The following is an 18,431-nucleotide window of genomic DNA, read 5'->3' on the forward strand; positions in this document are numbered from 1 at the left end:
AACAAGTTCACCTTGAAAGACCTTCAGAGAGTCCAGGGAAGAAATGCGCATGCAGCGCCCCCTGCTGCATGCAATTTTAAACGACAACTGTGGGAGGATGACCATGTTTGGATGCCGTCATGTGTTTGGATGGAATTGAGACATGTTGAACATGAACACACCATAGACAAATACAATGAACAATCGTTATTTGCGGGGGTGACATGACTAATATTGTGATGGTGATGTGGGCCTGATTTTTATGGTGAACAGTACGTGATTGTTATCATGACATAAGCGGTTCAGATGACGGACGGATGGATGGATGGATACTTATAACTTACAAGTTGTGTTTTCTAATGAAAGCTTGTTGCTTTGCTGCCGTCCTTGTCATTGAGTTCATGTTCAACGACAGGAAGTCTTCTACATCATAACTGCCTAAAACCAACCATCAACCTCATCAGTCTTATCATCATCATCATCATCCCATTCACAGGGTTTGTTTGTTTCTTTATGATGATGATGATGATGATTAGATTTTTGCCACTGTATAGTTGTTAGCGCCTTCAGACTAGCATTTTTCTGCTGGGCAAAATGTGTTTTTTGGTTTATTTTTTGCTGATTTTGACTATTTCCCACATAATAATAATAATAATAATAATAATAATAATAATAATAATAATAATAATAATATGGAAATTGTTTTGGGGGTTGGGGGGGTATCTAATGTTTGTACTTGTTATAGTGGACGCCAGGATAATATGACTGTAATCTTGTAACGTGTTGTAAACTTATAAGCTTATATGCAACATTTTCAACATGAACATCATGCAAAATCAACTTCACCACTTGATAGCAGAAATTTCTGAAAGACATGCTGGGCAAACATAGTACCTGAACATGCACGCAATTATTTCTTGCACTTAATGATGGTTTGCTATTCAGTAGGTAAAAAAAAAAAAAAAAAAAAAGACATGCACGTATTTTGTCCATATTTAAAAGGCCCATTTTGTTCCCATCTGGTTTGGAATTTCATGGTCATAAATTAAAAATCACACCAGCGACCGTCGACAAGCAGCTCCAATGTCGCAAACTACCAGTAGATGGAGCTATAACCTATTTGCAACCCGCCATGCAACACTAAGCGAAGAAGTCGTTGGTCCACTTCCGGGTTAACGTGCATAGCTTCTGCTTGTTCGTTTCTTGTTGATTTTTTTTTTCTCATCACCGAACTAGTCATGTCTTTGGAGATTGAATCCGCAGAGTGAGTAAACCAACTCTTGACATTTTCCATTTGAAGTACACGAAGCAACAAACCTGCTTTTTAAAAAAAAAATTTTTTATCGATCGCGTTTTATTAAATTCACACGTCCTCGCATGCGCGGCCACTCTCGAGCTAGCTAGCGCGAACGATCCGGGCTAAACTTTAGCTCGACCAGCTAAAATTGGCGTCAAAAGTTTTGTTTTCTACCACTGGACGTCCTGTGATATTTTCGGACAGGGTTGTCAATCTTGTTTTCATCGCGGGCCACATTGCAGTTCGAGTTCCAAGCGTAAAACCACACGCGAGGGATGCAGAAGTCCGCCTACAATGAAGGTTCAGTACATCGGCTTCATTGAAAATGAATGAAATGAGCACTTTTTCATAATCATTCATTAAAAAAACAGTTATGATCATGATGAATGGAAAAAAAGAAAGAAAATGAAATATTTGACAGCAGTTTTCAGTACATCTACTAATTACCTGGGCCCATCTGTCCATTTAAAACAAATAAAGCTGGCTGTGGTTTATTGATTGCAAGATTGACCCTCTGACTTAACGTCACTTCCAGCGTGGTCCGACTCATCATGCAGTACCTGAAGGAGAACAACCTGCACAGGTCGCTGGCAATCCTCCAGGAGGAGACCACCGTATCTCTAAACACAGTCGACAGCATTGAGAGCTTTGTGGCAGACATCAACAGCGGGCATTGGGACACCGTTCTCCAGGCCATCCAGTCGCTCAAGCTTCCCGACAAGACGCTCGTCGACCTTTACGAGCAGGTGAGCAATTACTGCCTCAAAGCCAACTTCTCCTTGTCCTCGATATTTTCTCTGATCGCTGCCAATTGTATGTCAGACGGGCAGTTTGCAGTCTCATCGTTACCTGCGGTCGGAGCATGACGGCCACGTTTGCGCCCGTGTATTGTGGACAGGTTGTGCTGGAGCTCATCGAGTTGCGGGAGTTGGGCGCGGCGCGTTCCCTCCTCAGGCAAACGGACCCGATGATCATGTTGAAGCAGACCCAGCCGGAAAGGTACATCCACCTGGAGAACCTGCTGGCCCGCTCCTACTTTGATCCCCGCGAGGTGAGGAAAATGTCGCCGTCATCTTCATCCATCATGGAGATGCATTCAAATGAATGCATTTGCAGGCATATCCGGATGGCAGCAGCAAGGAGAAGCGGCGGGCGGCTATCGCACAGGCTTTGGCGGGAGAGGTCAGCGTGGTGCCGCCGTCCCGTCTGATGGCTCTCCTGGGCCAGGTGAGACAGACTCAGGAAGCGCGGTGGAAAGCGGGTGTGAAAGATGTGTGCAAAGTTGTGGGATCATTTCACACCGATGGAAAGCGCCTTCGTGCCTTCGTAGCTGCGCCGCAACTGCTTCCCGGAGGCATTCAACATGTGGATTGTTTTGTTTTTGTGAGCAGTCGCTCAAGTGGCAGCAGCATCAGGGTCTCCTTCCCCCCGGGATGACCATCGACTTGTTCAGGGGCAAAGCGGCCGTGAAAGATGTCGAAGAGGAGCGTTTCCCAACGCAACTCAGCAAGCTCATCAAGGTGGCGCCGGACTTTCACTGTCGGCGTTTTTTTTCCCAAGTGAGGCTCTCAAAAATGTCTCCTTTCTTTTCCAGTTTGGCCAAAAATCCCACGTGGAATGTTCCAGGTTCTCCCCCGACGGCCAGTACTTGGTGACTGGCTCTGTGGACGGCTTCATCGAGGTGTGGAACTTCACCACAGGAAAAATCCGGAAGGTAAATCAAACATTTGGCTCTGTTTTCAAATGCGATTCATTTTGGCCTCATCTTTCAGTACTCTTGTGTGTGTCCTGAAGGATCTGAAGTACCAGGCTCAAGATAACATGATGATGATGGACGACGCCGTGCTGTGCATGAGCTTCAGTCGAGACACCGAGATGCTGGCCACCGGCGCCCAAGACGGAAAGATCAAGGTGGGTTTCGCGCGCGCGCGCGCGTCAATGGCCGACATACCTGCCGCTTCCGATGTGTCGGCAGGTGTGGAAGATTCAGAGCGGCCAGTGTTTGAGGAGGTTCGAACGTGCGCACAGCAAAGGAGTCACCTGCCTCAGTTTCTGCAAGGACAGCGGCCAGATCCTCAGCGCCTCCTTTGACCAGACCATCAGGTGAGAAGAATCCTCGGCAACTAAAAAGTTGGCCACATTTGCTCTTTTATACATTTCATCTAATATTTACTGTCGATCTAAAGTCTGTACACCTGAAATACACCACATTGAAATCGAGGGCTGTGCAATTCATCAAAATTCAATTTTTGAGTTGTTGAAATGTATACGTTTGCACCTTTTTACATTTTGAAATAACTCATTTGCATAATTATAGCGTTTCAAAGAATTTTCTTTGTCTTAATATTTTTTAGTTGCCTTAATACTTTTTGTTTTTTTACATTTTTATTCGTTTGAATAATTGTGATTTCAATTACTGCCAAAATAATTGTGCTTATTCCTTCTATAATCAAGCAGCCCTAATCAATCATGTTTGACATTATGTATACAACTAATGTGCCATGTTTGCCTTATATTTCATGTATGCACCTGTGTCTTAATGTCACATTAATGTTCTGTACACCTCTAATGGACCATGTTCATCATCATCATCACATTTAAAGTTATTTATGCCCATTGCAAATGAAATCTATTTTCATCATATTGACTAATATCTAATATACCTAACGTACCGTATTGAATGCATCTACTAATCAAACACGACATGATGTATTTCTTTTTGCTCAGGATCCACGGGCTGAAGTCAGGCAAGTCCCTGAAGGAATTCCGGGGCCACTCGTCGTTTGTCAACGAGGCCACGTTTACCCCCGACGGTCACCACATCGTCAGCGCCTCCTCCGACGGCACCGTCAAGGTGCGCCCGCCCCGCCGCTGGTCGTCTGCGTTAGTTGAAGGTTGTATTGATTGATTTTGACCTGACCTGACCTGACCTGACGTGTTGTGCACCTCAGGTGTGGAACGTGAAGACAACCGAGTGCAGCAGCACCTTCAAGCCGCTGGGCTCGTCGGCCGGCACCGACATTACCGTCAACAACGTCCTCCTGCTGCCCAAGAACCCGGAACACTTTGTGGTGTGCAACCGCTCCAACACTGTGGTCATCATGAACATGCAGGGACAGGTACAAACACGTGACACACATGCACACCAGGATTACAATACTTTTTCATTAAGTTAATCTTAGCTTTAAAAAAAATGGAATTTGTTTGAATAATAGGTTTTAGTTTGTATAAAATGCTCCGTTTCAATTTAGTTTTTATTTCGTTTAAGTGATATATGCATTTTTTTTTAAATATATGCAGTACTTATTGAGTGCAAGATTCTTTTTTTTTTAAAGGGCATTAAGTATTGTGTAATAATGTAAAGAAAACTACAATTCTCACATTTTTGTGAATGCAGTTGATGTTGTGCTGAAAAGATCCACTAGATGTCACTGTTGTTTAACTTTTTAAAAACTTCTTGTTCAGCACTTCATCTGACTTGGGCTTTCGACTAACAAACCTTTTTAGAATTATTCCATTGATTGCTCGCCTTGTTAAATCAAATGAAATGTGAGTATTTTTCAAGTTTCCCTCAGCCCAATAGATTTGAGCATCATTAAAATGCGGCGGCAAATGTGGATTCATTGCAGATCGTGAGGAGTTTCAGTTCGGGTAAGAGGGAAGGAGGTGACTTTGTGTGCTGCACATTGTCACCGCGCGGCGAGTGGATCTACTGTGTGGGCGAAGACTTTGTGCTCTACTGTTTCAGCACCGTCACCGGCAAGCTGGAGAGAACCCTGACGGTATGGCGCACGTATTTGAGCTTCTGACGGCAAATAAAGCGCTCGTTTCCTCCATCCTCACGCTCAGGTTCATGAGAAGGACGTGATCGGCATCGCCCACCACCCACACCAGAACCTCATCGCCACATACGGCGAAGACGGCCTCCTGAAGCTCTGGAAGCCCTGAAACATCTCGGATGGCAACTCTTGGGATTTGCTTGTTTGCGTGTGGCAAGACCACCAATGTGGCGTCGTCGTACCCCTGCAAACGTTTCAGAAGAAGAAGCAAACGTCACTTGTTGGTGGATTGATGAGAGAGATTAGAAAGTTTTGTGTTCAATAAGGTGGATTTATTTTTTAGTTTTGTCATTTTTTCCTACTTTTGTAAATATTTTTAAGGACTTCTTATGTTTGTTTCCCCCCCCTGAAGTATCAGTGACATGAAACTGAATTTCAAACATGTCAACAATAGGTTAATTCTAATCCATGTTAGAAATAAAAATCAGCATCTCAGTTGTGGACAGGTCAGTTTATTCACTGTCCTTTTTTACCTCAACTGTGCTATTAAAGGTGTTTAACCAGAATGTAGTAATTGTGTTCCTAATCGTCTTTTGACAAGAATAACTATTAAACCCACAGGTGTGTCCATCGACGGATTCATTTTCGCTAATAATATTCTACAAGGTGTAAACAGACGGCTTTTGTTGTGGAAGCAGCAAATGACCATTTGTGTCCTTTCATAGATGAAAAGGGGGCCGATTATATTCAGTCGACTTGTGAGTTCAACAGTTTGACAATTTTCTGGGAATTGACCCAGGTCAGAAATCCTCATCCTGGACGTGTTGTTCAATAATTTAGTGTACTAAATGAAATTATTAGTTAAAAAAAAAGTTGCTTCATTTAATATGTTTTGTTTCTATTAGTAAGTAACAGTGAATAAATCAAATGAAAAACATTTGTAAAATAAACAATTGAATACATGTTCATTTATTTCATTATTGCAAATTATAAAATAAAAAAATAGCTGTAAATGAGCATAGGAACACACCAAGGCAAGCCGGAGAGCCACAAGAGCAGTTACGTGGGAGACAAAATGGCGGCTTTTTGTTGTATGATACCAAAATGTCTTCCAGAAAAGCAGAGACAATTCTCTGCTGACTGAGGATCTCATTTTTGACCAACTCCATCTGGATAGCAAGCAAAGCCAATAAACACTCCAATTCGTCCTGGTTTAGAATTGCCGATTGATCCCTGAAGACAATTGCAAAACATTTTTTTGGCAAAGCAAAACTCCTCAAGTGACCAGCACCATTTTTTTTGTTTTTGTTTGGGTGAAACCCCTCAACTCAGCTCAATACAGGTATAGTGCCGAGACAATATGATGGTGGCAAATAATTACTTTTGTCTAAATGAAACTCCTCATCTAACTTTGACATAGTTGCATCACACTGTGATGCCACAAGACGCAAGCAAAGCATGATTTTTGGCTAAACTAAACCCTTCTGCTCACAAACGCATTCTTGAGTATTTGCAAAAGATATTGAATACATGTTTATCATCAGTGTTCATCTGTGATTGAGCCTGACGAGACTTTTACAATCACTGTCAAGTAGATGCCACGATATATCGATTGCTTTGTTGCCTGTGGCCGTGTCTGCACGTTGGCGGTCGCGTGAGTGTCAACAGATGTCAGACGTCATACTTGCATCATTCCACATGTACAAGTTTGAGAAATAAATGAAGATTTTAAAGTCTTCCATTTTACTTGAAAAAAAACCCAACCCTGAATATTGTCGTCCCCTTCTGTTGTACGTACAAATGAAGTGCAAATAAAAGCTATAGTCACATTTGCAAACTATGACTTGATGTATTGTGTAAAAATGTAACCAGGATGAAGTCGCTGCTAAGAATTCAATCGAAAAATCCCACTTGCTAATCTATGAGCAAACATGGCTGTCAAAGCTCCAATTGTCAAAGAAGCGAGCGAGCGAGTTTGCCTTCCAAACACACGAGACAGGCCACGCCTTCAATGCCTTCAATTTGCGGCCTGACAGATGGCGGCCGCGCGGCTCACAAGGAGGATGCAGGCTCCTGTTTGCCCTGGGACACCGCAGACGGCGTTTTGGTGCTTCCGGCAGGCTCGACCAGCCCAAAGACAAACGCCACAGTGGCAATTCTTAAGTCAACATTGGCATCCTTACAAATGTACATTGACGTGAAAACACACAATTCTTTCTATTTATTCCAAATATTTCGAAAAGCAAAGACTGACAACTTGACTTTTCAAACATTTTGGAGAAAATAAATTAGGAGCAGTTCAAAATTGCAGTCAGTGCTTGCATTACTTTCAGGCTTCAACAAGAAATGGGGGGAAACAGCAGGAAAAGCCGACTAGAACACGTAAAGTCAGAGGCAATTGGAATGGTGGCAGCAGGGCCATGCTTACTCCTATTGAACATGACTTTGAACATGATTGGCTAATTGTGAGATCACTTTAGAAAGTCAATCCAGATGTAAAAGTTGAAGGTGGTTCAAACGTTTTGAAAAGGTTCAAAAGGTGTTAATAATAATAATAATACATAAAGCTGCCTTGCCTTGTCCAAGTATTACTAGTACAGACTGGAGCCAGAGATTCATATCTGAGTGAATATCGTTTTTCAACAGCATTCCCACTTCCAAGTGAAGCACGAGTTTCCTCTTGGGTGTGCGTGCGTCTTTCTTAATTGCTCCTGACTCGCTTGGCCGGCATGTCCGGTCTGCGTTCCCTCTGATTGGTCAGATGTCGTGTCGAGTCATGACCGCAATTTCCTCTCCCTTTCCTGAAAGTATAACGCATTATATTAGTTCACCACTAGATGGCACTAATTATGACAGACTGTTCCTTCATATTTTTTTTTCTTTGGTGTCATCGTTCATGATTCTTCTGACATGACGCAAGTGAAGCTTTGAGTAGCCTTTGAGAGAGAACAGATGATTAGTTTTAGCCTCCGTGTCAAACATATCGTCTCTCAAGGTATTCAAAAGCGGGATCATAATAATACTATAAACATACACCGTATCACGTATCTTCCTTCTCCTCTTACTAGCTTTGAATGCGTTGTGGTGTGTTGTGCGTTTGTTTGAATTGTACTTTTGATGAGCCAGGCCATCCTTCCCTGGGATAGACCACGCAAACAGGTGAAACTTTCAGTACCTGGAACCGATGGAATGTGCATGTACAGCTTCTCTCGGGTTGGTAGTGCAACCGTACTCCGCACACTGTGGCATTTTTGTCCCCCCCCCCAAAAAAAATGTGAAAACACCACAGAGAAGTCAACGTACTCAAGCTATCAGCACTGAGAACGTGGCAACGTAATATGGCCGCCAGGCCTCTTCCGATGGCTTCATGTCCGTGGCAACGTTCATCATCAGTCCGTGCCTAACGCAAAGTGCGTGTTTGGGTTGGGCGGCCCGGGGAGGAGTGCAAAGAAGGACGCAGGATAAAAACCAAATCTGACTCCCTCCTCCCTTCTGTTGTTTTTTCAGGCGTCGTCGACATGAGGCCCGGCTGGCTCAAAGGTGTCCTGCTGGCTGCCTTGGTGACGGCCACCTTGCTGTACCTGGGCTGCCATCGGAGTGTTGTGCAAAGCCACTCGGAGCATCGACACATCGATCACATGGCCATCCACAACGACTCCGTCCACGGGCAGAGGATGGAAAAGATGGCGGCTAACATTGAGAAGCTGCGTGAGTCCTTTATTTTGATTTGCTTTGCTTTGAAATGAAGAATCCTGCAATATTTGTTAGGGATTTTCGGGTTAATTATTACACTTTTTTAAATTCATTTATTATTTTATCTAAGTAGTTAAATGCAAACTCAGCACTAAATCAACTTTTTTTAAACATTTTTTTCTGATAAACTATATAAACGGGTGTCTACTAATGCTGTCTACATGATCCATAAATTATTTTCACATTTTCTTTGGTACTTACAAAGCGTTTTTAGTGCTTGTTTGTTGAAAGCTTGAATTTAGGTTAAACGTGATAAACAATTTGGCTGTTCCGGTCTACTCACGCCACCTCCTTGAAACTGACGCCATAGTTTTATATATTAGTCCGCGTCTCTTACTGTACTTAGCATAGTTTTCACTGTGGCTGTCAATTACAGCCAGACCACGCCCCCCTCGCAAGCCCAACACTCCTCTGGGCAACGCCCCCTTTGAGCATTGTTTTTAAATATTAGCGAAGGCTGGCGCAAAATTCTGGTTGGGCATGTTGGAGCAAATCGCTCCACTTGAAGTTGCATATGAATGTTAAGGAATAAACTGTGAAACGGCTTCTCATACTCCAGTCCAAGCAGTAAACAAGCTTCAGCCAGAGGCGGTGCGGCTGGCGAAAGCCGACGACAAGCCACGGGAGGACAAGAAGGATGATAAGGTGGTGGTGAAGAAGCTGTTCCCCAACTCGTTGCTGTTCAAGAAGTGGGGCGAGGGTCTGAGCGAGGAGGAGCAGAAGGAGGCCGAGGACTTGTTCGTCAAGTACGGCTACAACGCCTTCCTCAGCGACAGGCTGCCGCTCAACAGGGACATTCCCGACACGCGGCACGCCAGGTACAAAAGCCACACTCTCCCACCAGTTTGACGCGCATTGCCGACACTAAGTCCAATTCGGTTCCAGAGAGTTGGACCGCCCTTGCTCAGAACCGGTACGGGCAGACATTGTCTGCAGTCATGAATGATGATTTTGGATATGGCTGACAGTCATTCTGAAGGATCTGCGCTAAAAAAGAAGCTCTCGATTTACCAGTCAACCTACATTCCTACCATCATCTATAGATTACAAAGAACAAGATCAAGATGCAAGCGGCCTCCATGAGTTGAGCTCTCGTCTAGAGTTCAGTCATCTGGGTGGGGCTCCAAGTGCAGCCACAGCTTCTCCAATAAGAGTCAACCAGTTAGCCTGGAAAGATGCCGCTGGGTAGAAACTTTTGGGTCAGCAATCCAATCTTGCCGTTGAAATGAGAAGGATCCAAATGTCAATTTACCGCACGTCACCCGCGCCTCTTTCTAAAATGTCTGCGTGCTTCTCCATCGCCACGGATCGTCAAAGTCCACTAAGAACTTTGTCGTTGCACAAACGAATCGAAATATTTACACTCAACAACTTATAGTTGCATAAACAAATCTACACGTTGCAAAACTTCATATGAACATTTATCCTCCTCTGTGCCTGTCATTGTTATTTTATTTTTGCTCATTTTCATGAACTCAATTTTGTTGCATCTGCACCATTGATCATAACAATAAGGGCTTTGTATTCCATTCTGTGGTTGTTTTTGCGCTCTATCAACAAATTTGATTGAGCGTGTCACAATAAGCCGTGTTGTTATCATGACATCTTTTTCTTGCTGTTGCTTGGAAACAGATGCGCACAGAAAAGGTACCCTGCCGATCTCCCCAGCCTGAGCGTGGTGCTGATCTACCTGAACGAAGCGCTGTCCATTATCAAGCGGGCGGTCCGCAGCATCATAGACAAGACCCCCGCCAGCCTGCTCAGAGAGATAATACTGGTGGACGACCACAGCACAAACGGTACAAGTGGCCTGTTCAAATTTCACGATATGCCCTTGAAAAACACAAACCACGACAATTATGGCCCCCAAATATTTGACCTACGTACAATATTTCTTTAAATGAGTACATTCTTCCTGTTTCTGCCATTATTCCATCAAGGTACATGCCAGCCAGGTAAATATAAAATAAAAAAATATATCAAATGCAAGCATACACACAGCTAGGTGGCAACACAAAACTATTCTTTTGTGATATGCTTGAGACCAAGATAATGTTAGCGGTCACCCGTAAACCTCGATTGAGTTTGTCATGTTTTCGAGCTAGGATGTGAAAATAACGGAAACAATGCGGTTGCACCCGTACGCGTACCCGCTTATGACTGACACGCGGCCGCGTTCAGAATGAACCAATCACTTTCAAACGAATGCAAAATGGGAGCCATCGCACAACCGCCACCATTTCAAGTGCCCCTGCTGTTCGAGTAGGCTTTTCCCGTCATTTGTTGGAGAAGCAGAAGAAGTAAGAGATGAGAATGAATCGTTCACCTTCACCTTGCATCCGCAGAGGACCTGCAGGAGAAGCTGGACGACTTCATCGCGCTCATCCACGAGGAGCGTCCGGGCCTGCTGAAGCGAGTGATGCACAAGGAGCAGCTCGGCCTCACCCAGGCCAGACTGTCCGGATGGAAGATAGCCACCGGTGACGTGGTGGCCATATTGGATGCCCACATTGAAGTCCACGTGCAATGGTTGGTCTCATCTTGCCATTTCCACTTCCGCTCTGTAACCAAGTACAAGTACAGATACTTGGGTACAAAGTAAGGACAGACCGAATATCAAAACAGTGGGCAAAATAAGTGAGAACGATTTTGCACTCTGCCAGAGTGAAATATCAATTCATATAAAAGCCTTTTAGGAATTTCAAATATATGCGTGAATGAGTAAATAGTCAGCATGCTAATTGAGTCATGTTGCTGTCCACCATGTGCTGATGAAATGCGAGTGTAACGTGAGGGTTCGTTGGTGGTAAATGGACCACTCTTTAGAAAATGAGAAAGCAGGATGGAGACGGATTTCTTCTGTAACAACGCTGTTTACTAGTCACACATGTAGCGACAGTCACCACACTTCCTGAACACTCGTCAGCTGACCAACCCTAACCAATCAGGAGCCAGCTAACTTAAGTCAATGCAAGTAAATGAAAATAGCAGATTCACCACATCAATTTAGCTACTGGTATCTAAAAAAAAAGACCAAAATATAGAAATGTGTAAATAATAGTTCTAGAAACATACATGTATAAGTAAATATATATATTTTAACAAATGAACTTAAATCGTACTCCTGTCTGAATCTTACACTAGCATTAGCCAAAAATGTCCACCTTATTAGCAAGCTCACACCGTTTGCATCTTTTGTCGCTTCCTTTCTGACTGACATCCGCTTGCGCGTTCAGGGCCGAGCCGCTGCTGGCTCGCATCAAGGAGGACCGCACGGTCATCCTGACGCCCGTCTTCGATCGGGTCAATTACGACGACTTGACGGTGACCCGCTACGGGCCGTCGGCCGACGCCTTCGACTGGGCCCTGTGGTGCATGTACGAGTCCTTCAGGCCCGAGTGGTACGAGCTCAAGGACGAGTCGCTGCCTGCCAAGTGAGTCGCACATTTTTGCCTGCATTTGGCCTCCTAAATCGAAACGGATCACATGATCATGCAAATGTTTGCTTACTGTAGCTGCTAATATTTTAAAAAAAAACAAAAAAACTCAAATTTAAAGTACAATTAAAATAAAAACTACCGGTACTTTAAATATTTAAAAAGTTGAATGTTATTCCAAACCACATTATGATTGTTAGTAAATTAAAATGTGCGGGGGAGGGGGTTGTTGTGTGGTGCCAGTAAAATGGGGGCGGCGTCACTAGCGATGATCATTTGGAAAGAAGCTGAGGATTTGTTGTTTGTTTGTTTGTTTGTTGTTTGCTCCCAAAAGGAGCCCGGCCATCATGGGGATACTCGTGGCCGATCGCAAGTTCTTCGCTGAGATCGGCAGCCTGGACGGAGGAATGAAAATATACGGCGGCGAGAACGTGGAGCTGGGCATCCGGGTGAGATGTTCAAGCACGACACAAAGCTGGGACGTTTGCTCAGCGTGCGTTTGTTTGCGCCCGCAGGCGTGGCTGTGCGGCGGCAGCGTGGAGGTGATCCCCTGCTCCAAGATCGCCCACATCGAGCGCGCCAGAAAGCCCTACCTGCCCGACCTCAGCGTCACCATGAAGCGAAACGCGCTGCGCGTGGCCGAGGTGTGGCTGGATGAGTACAAATATAACGTCAACATCGCCTGGAACCTTCCCTTGCAGGTAAAACAACTGCAGACTCGCTCACAAGCCCGCAAGCTTGACACGGCATGGGGGCATGTTCAGATAAATAGTCACGTGACGGCGGCCATTTTGTGCTTCTTCCCCCACAGAATCACGGCGTGGACATCGGCGACGTGTCCGAACGGAAGGCGCTGAGGAAGCGGCTCAAGTGCAAACCCTTCAAGTGGTACCTGGAAAACGTTTACCCCTTGCTGGACCCTCTCAAAGACCTGCTCGCCTACGGAGCGGTGAGCACAACCAATTAGTGGACTCGTTGACGAGTCCGGTTTACTACTCCACATCAATGTTTAGTGCTTTTTTTTTTTTTTTTTTCCTAATTTCCCCGGACGGCCAAACGTCTGGCGGAAAGTTGTCTCACTGGTACATAAGATGAACCTGGACGGTTTGATGAAGAGAAACATACACAAAATACAATTAGTAATGGTGAGTTGTATTTTTAATCGCTTGGTTTTAGTTGCTGGTATGTCAGTCCATCAAAATGTCATATGTCTTTATGTGATGCAATTATTAAATAACTACCAAAAATTAAAAAAAATCTTTTGCTGTTCAACATATGCGTTGAGGACTGGTTCAACCACAAAGTGGTTATTTCTTTCTTTCTTTCTTTCTTTCCGTGTAAGGCCTGGCTGGAAAGGTATCCAGGGGGAGATCATAATCTACATTCTTATTTTCCATTGCTGTCAAGAGCTTGATAAGGTCAAAATAAACAAGTTGAAATGTGTGACGATTGTAATGTGATGACGGAAATCTTTATCAAGACATTATTCCCGTCTTCGCTGTTGCTCTGACATTCTGCGTCTTTTGCTTTATAGAATTTCATTTTGATCATTAATAGTAATACTGCACACTTGCTTACAACTTTTTGTGCTCTTTTGGCGCATGCAACATGATCCACCAAAGTTTCACAAATGGTCATACAACAGAAAGAACGGCATTCTCACTAAACACAACACGAACGGACAAATCATTCGTTTTTTGTCTTTTTCGTTTTTCCCCACAAAGTAGGGTTTGTATATACCTTTTTATTAGTTTTAGCATTCGCTGCCACCTTCCTCACAAGTTGCCTAAACTTGAAGACAAGATGAATGTTTTGAACCACTAACAGAAGAAGATACAACAGAAAGATGCCAGCAAGTAAAACATGCCTACAATCAGTGTGGCCAACATTACCTCGAAAATAAAAAAGTAATAACAGATTACAAATTACCTTGTTAAATTGAATAAATGCAAACAACACCGCTAACATAAAATTTGCAATTGCAATACTTAATTTAAATTTATAACAGTGACTTTTAAGAATAAAGGTGATTTAATAAAAACTTTTGTTTTCACTTAACACCATTAATTATTTTTGTAAGTATATGCATTTCACTAAACATAAATGGCTTCATTTTAGAAACACAAAAATAAAATACAATTTCCAGACTTCACTTAGCATAAATCTTTTTTTTTTTTTTTTTAAGGCAGTCTGTTTAGGTCTGACATATTTAACTGTTAAGTATTGTCATACAAATGTAATATTTACAATGTACATTATTTATAATAAAATTGGGGGGATATATATATATATATATATATATATATATATATATATATATATATATATATATAGTCACACAACCTTGTGGGTCTTTCTCGTTAAGCTTGAATGTGCTGCAATAATTATTTTATTGTATTTAGTGTTTTGATTGCAGATAACCGTTTATCAACAACAACAACATACTTCAATATTTTCTTTAGTTGGATAAGCAGAACATTTATGGATGGCACAAACTCAAAATAGAGAGCGGATTTCCAGCTTGAAAACACAAATCTATCCTTCCTTCATTATATTTCATGTGGTCAAAACGTGACGCATGGCATAATGTCACTCTCAGATGGCAATACAAATTGTCAAGTCCCGCAATGCATCACTTCAAGCTGTAAATACATTCCCATTTCTTGTGTACTGTTTTCTACAATGTGAAGTTGTTTGCTGTTTGTCTTTATCTCGGAATTGGGTCCTTTCCTGTTCCTGTATTTTATGATTTGTTCATTATTAGCTTTGCTCGTCATTAACACGTGATGGGAAACCGTGATTGAAAAAAAATGTGATTCCTATTTCAAGTGTTGTCAAATGTCACTCACTGCTGCGCCCTTCAGGTAGTTAATGGCACTATTACTATACAGGGAATGAGAAGAAAATACTTTCACAGAGTGAAATCCCACAAGGAAGTGCAAACACCGAATATGAAGGCACAAAACAAAAAACCAAAACTGTTGCTCCGTTTCCTCTCTGCAGTTAATCAACCCGCTGAAGCCGGATCTGTGCATCGACCAGGGTCCGGTTCCGGGCAGCACACCCATCCTCTACTCGTGCCACTACTTTGCCCCACAGGTACGAGCCCACTCCAGACGAAAAACTTTTGTAGAATTTGAATCCTCAAGGGCTACTTGGCATACAGGTTTGCCTCACTAGCAAGACTCGAAATAACATATTTCACATCAGACGTCTGGAACAGCATTATTCGTTCAAATTAAATCATTTAAAAATATCATTGTTTTTTAATTTGTTCAAAAATTAAATTGAATAATTCAGCACTGTGTAGTTGTCTGTGTTTTCAGCGACATATTCAAACAGAATGTACTCAGAACCCCATCAATTCCTGTTAATCCCCATGAAAGTTTCCAAATGTGTAAATTCACTCCACTTTGCGCTTTTCCTCTTTGCCGCAGCGCTGCTACTACCGCACCAACGGGGAAATCTACGTGGGTGGCATCAAATCCCACACGTACAATAGCAACCGCTGCCTGGTGGACCCCGGCGGTGGCCTCTACCCGGCCCTCTACGACTGCAAGATAGCCACGCAGAAGAAGTTCCACATGTTGTGGGACTTTAAGCAGGTGAGTGGCAGCAGGTTGAGGCGAAATCTCACATTTCTCAGGGGAAATAAAAAAACAAACTCTTACCGCATTCCAGGGATCGTCGATCCAGAACAGGGTGACGAAGCGGTGTCTGGAGATCGCCCAGGGTGAAGACAGCTACTATCATCTCATTGTGCAGCGCTGCACTGGTCAGATCTGGAACATTCAGAATTACATCGCGGAGCGAGCGCCTCGAGGGTAACAAGTCTCCCGTCCAAATAGGAAAACTATTTGGGTCTGAATCAAATTGAAGATTTTGGTCATTTGACAGATATTGCACTGATAAGCAGAGTTGGGGTGGTCACACTTCAGGGCGTAATCCCCAATTCAGATTTTTTTTGTTGAATCTGTTCTTTTTAGGTACTCGTTTATATTACAAAAACAAACGTGACTTCTAATGTGAACGCAACGCATCCATAATGCACAAAGTACAACATCGAGTGACATGGCGGCGCGCACAAAAGATGAAGTCATGTGGCAGTATTTGCTGAAGTAAATATGGTCCAGCATGGTAGGGGGGAGTTTGAAATATTTTGAGGAAATGAGGCAACACTTTTCAATCTCATTTCATTTTATCTTGCTACTAAAGATGATGTCATGTCATTGCTGCGTGTAATAAAAGAAGTGCCTGCTGGGCTGTTTTTTTCTACCAAGGGCAATTCTAGGATCAGAGTTGCAGAGGTGCTCCAGGAAGGTCTATATGGGTGCTACAAGGACTGGGAGACAGGGAGCTGTACGTGGGGTTTGTGGGCGTTCTCTGCTGGGCATCGACCGGTGCTTAGGCGGGTGGAGGAGCACTTACTACTCCATTAAAAAAAGAAAAGTGTGACTTTTCTGCAGGCAAGTCTGCAAGTAAACCAAATCTGATAAAGGCTGTTTTAATGATGAGCCAAAGCACAGGAGAAAACGATTCAAATGATATGGTTAACACTCATACGTAGGGGAGGAAATCTTGGAAAACTCAGGGGGACTGATGTCTTTGTGAATAAACATCGAACTAAAAAATTGCAGACATTGCCAGAAAAAAATAAATAAAAAAATCACACTTTTTAAGGAAGTCGAAGAAAATACAGTCACACTGGACAACAAAATGTAATGTAAGATCTTCATTAAGCTGAACAGGTCACCAGAGGAGGCCAACGGACTGAGCATCAGAGGAGCTGGATCAGTATCAGTGACCCCCGGATGTGATTGTAAATGCAAGAATTAAGACATGGATAAACACTGAGGGGTAGATTCACGAAGAATGCGCTGCGTCCGCTAATAGCGCAAAATATAGCACATCCAAGCAGAGTTGGGAATAAACGCTACACAATCAATCAGGTTGTGCAATCAAGTTGTTAAATAAACATGATGCAATAAAGCCACCTGCACTGTGTCACGTAGAGTGCCAATCATTTCAATTAGACTCCCCAAATCATTGCTTTCACAACATGCCAAGTAATGTACAAGTACATGGCTGCGATGTCATTGATTGGAGTGCAGTCTACAGTCAGGGTGCTATTAAGTGAAATACATTAAGTGGACACAATGCATGCAGGAAAATCCTTAAAAGTAATAAAAAAAAATGATTTGGATTCAAATTGTTAAGTCTTGAGATTTTTCTGCCATTTTGCTTTTTATACAAACTGATGATGGTGACAATCGCTGTGATTGGCTGTGTTGGACAGAAAATGCAAATTAAAAGTTAAGTCTTTTTTTTTTTTTTTTTTTTTTTCCTTTCCAGTCACCAACCTGAGTACATTTTCCCCCCCATTTCATATATAAACATACATCTGTAGCATCCCGGGTTGAATAAAGTTGGTCTCTCCAACTGATGGTTCACATTTTATTTTATTGACCTTTCCTTATCGTGTAAGAGCTACAATACAAAACAAAATAAATACCATTAACCACTCAAACGGCATGTTCCATACATACATTTTACCCCATTTAAACCCTGTACCACAAATGAATTACCTTATTGTTTTGTCTTTTGCCTACAATTAACATAGTATATACAAAATGTAACCTTGCCCTTTGCTTTTACTTATAACGAAAAATAAACCATACAGAAATACAAATCCTCAGCAAAATAAACAGAATCTTGAGCCTTAGCGTAGTGCGTTAGCACACTCTAGTGGGTGAAAATGATAATACAGTATTTCACCACGCAGCAAATGACACAAACAAACAACGTGAAATGTAACGATATTAATCAATTAACCATAAATATAACAAACACGAACCTCGTTCCCTTCTCAACCAGGTGCTAATGAGTAGTCGGTGAATCTTTAACCTTAGTTGTTTTCGTTTTATCTGGCTGCCGCGCACACACGTCTTCCTCAACCTTGGAACGACGCTACCAAAAGGCGGAATGTCCGTTCGTTAAGTCATTTCCTTTCGATTTTTAACACTACTTCCTGTTCACTTCAAAATAAAATCGTCACCTATACTGCAATGGCACAAAGGAACAAAACAACTCTATAGCACAAAAAATGCAATACAACAAAACAACAACAGGTTCATTGACAACATCCATCCATTTTCTGAACCGCTTACTCCTCACACAATGGTCGCG

At 42.7% G+C, this 18,431-nt stretch overlaps 2 protein-coding genes and 1 long non-coding RNA gene across 4 annotated transcripts; 2 read left to right on the forward strand and 1 right to left on the reverse strand.

Moving 5' to 3' along the window:
- The first annotated feature begins 1,095 nt into the window (after positions 1-1,095).
- On the forward strand, positions 1,096-5,621 carry smu1a (SMU1 DNA replication regulator and spliceosomal factor a). Its single transcript, XM_077531290.1, has 12 exons — positions 1,096-1,243; positions 1,812-2,022; positions 2,175-2,327; positions 2,393-2,503; positions 2,668-2,796; positions 2,871-2,990; positions 3,071-3,187; positions 3,252-3,379; positions 4,004-4,130; positions 4,228-4,395; positions 4,906-5,058; positions 5,126-5,621. Exons 1-12 carry the CDS (start codon positions 1,218-1,220, stop codon positions 5,222-5,224), a joined length of 1,542 nt encoding a protein of 513 aa, XP_077387416.1. The 5' UTR covers positions 1,096-1,217; the 3' UTR covers positions 5,225-5,621.
- A 1,640-nt stretch (positions 5,622-7,261) lies between these two features.
- Positions 7,262-18,424, reverse strand: LOC144025378 (uncharacterized). The gene is made up of 3 exons (XR_013284850.1): positions 15,917-18,424; positions 11,135-11,369; positions 7,262-7,856 (listed from the first exon to the last, which is right to left on the reverse strand). It is a non-coding gene; the product is annotated as an uncharacterized LOC144025378 (long non-coding RNA).
- Positions 8,540-17,252, forward strand: LOC144025376 (putative polypeptide N-acetylgalactosaminyltransferase 8). Of its 2 annotated transcripts, XM_077531289.1 has the most exons (11): positions 8,540-8,763; positions 9,368-9,626; positions 10,441-10,607; positions 11,154-11,337; positions 12,045-12,242; positions 12,580-12,694; positions 12,761-12,946; positions 13,057-13,194; positions 15,249-15,344; positions 15,683-15,850; positions 15,927-17,252. In XM_077531289.1, the coding sequence occupies exons 1-11, from the start codon at positions 8,574-8,576 to the stop codon at positions 16,071-16,073; spliced, it is 1,848 nt and encodes a 615-aa protein (XP_077387415.1). In that variant the 5' UTR covers positions 8,540-8,573; the 3' UTR covers positions 16,074-17,252. The 2 variants fall into 2 exon arrangements, with proteins under 2 accessions (XP_077387415.1, XP_077387414.1); XM_077531288.1 differs by having other exon boundaries at positions 12,580-12,946.
- Positions 18,425-18,431: the final 7 nt, after the last annotated feature.

This window comes from Festucalex cinctus, chromosome 9 (assembly GCF_051991245.1).
Source record: "Festucalex cinctus isolate MCC-2025b chromosome 9, RoL_Fcin_1.0, whole genome shotgun sequence".
Classification (NCBI taxonomy): domain Eukaryota; kingdom Metazoa; phylum Chordata; class Actinopteri; order Syngnathiformes; family Syngnathidae; genus Festucalex; species Festucalex cinctus.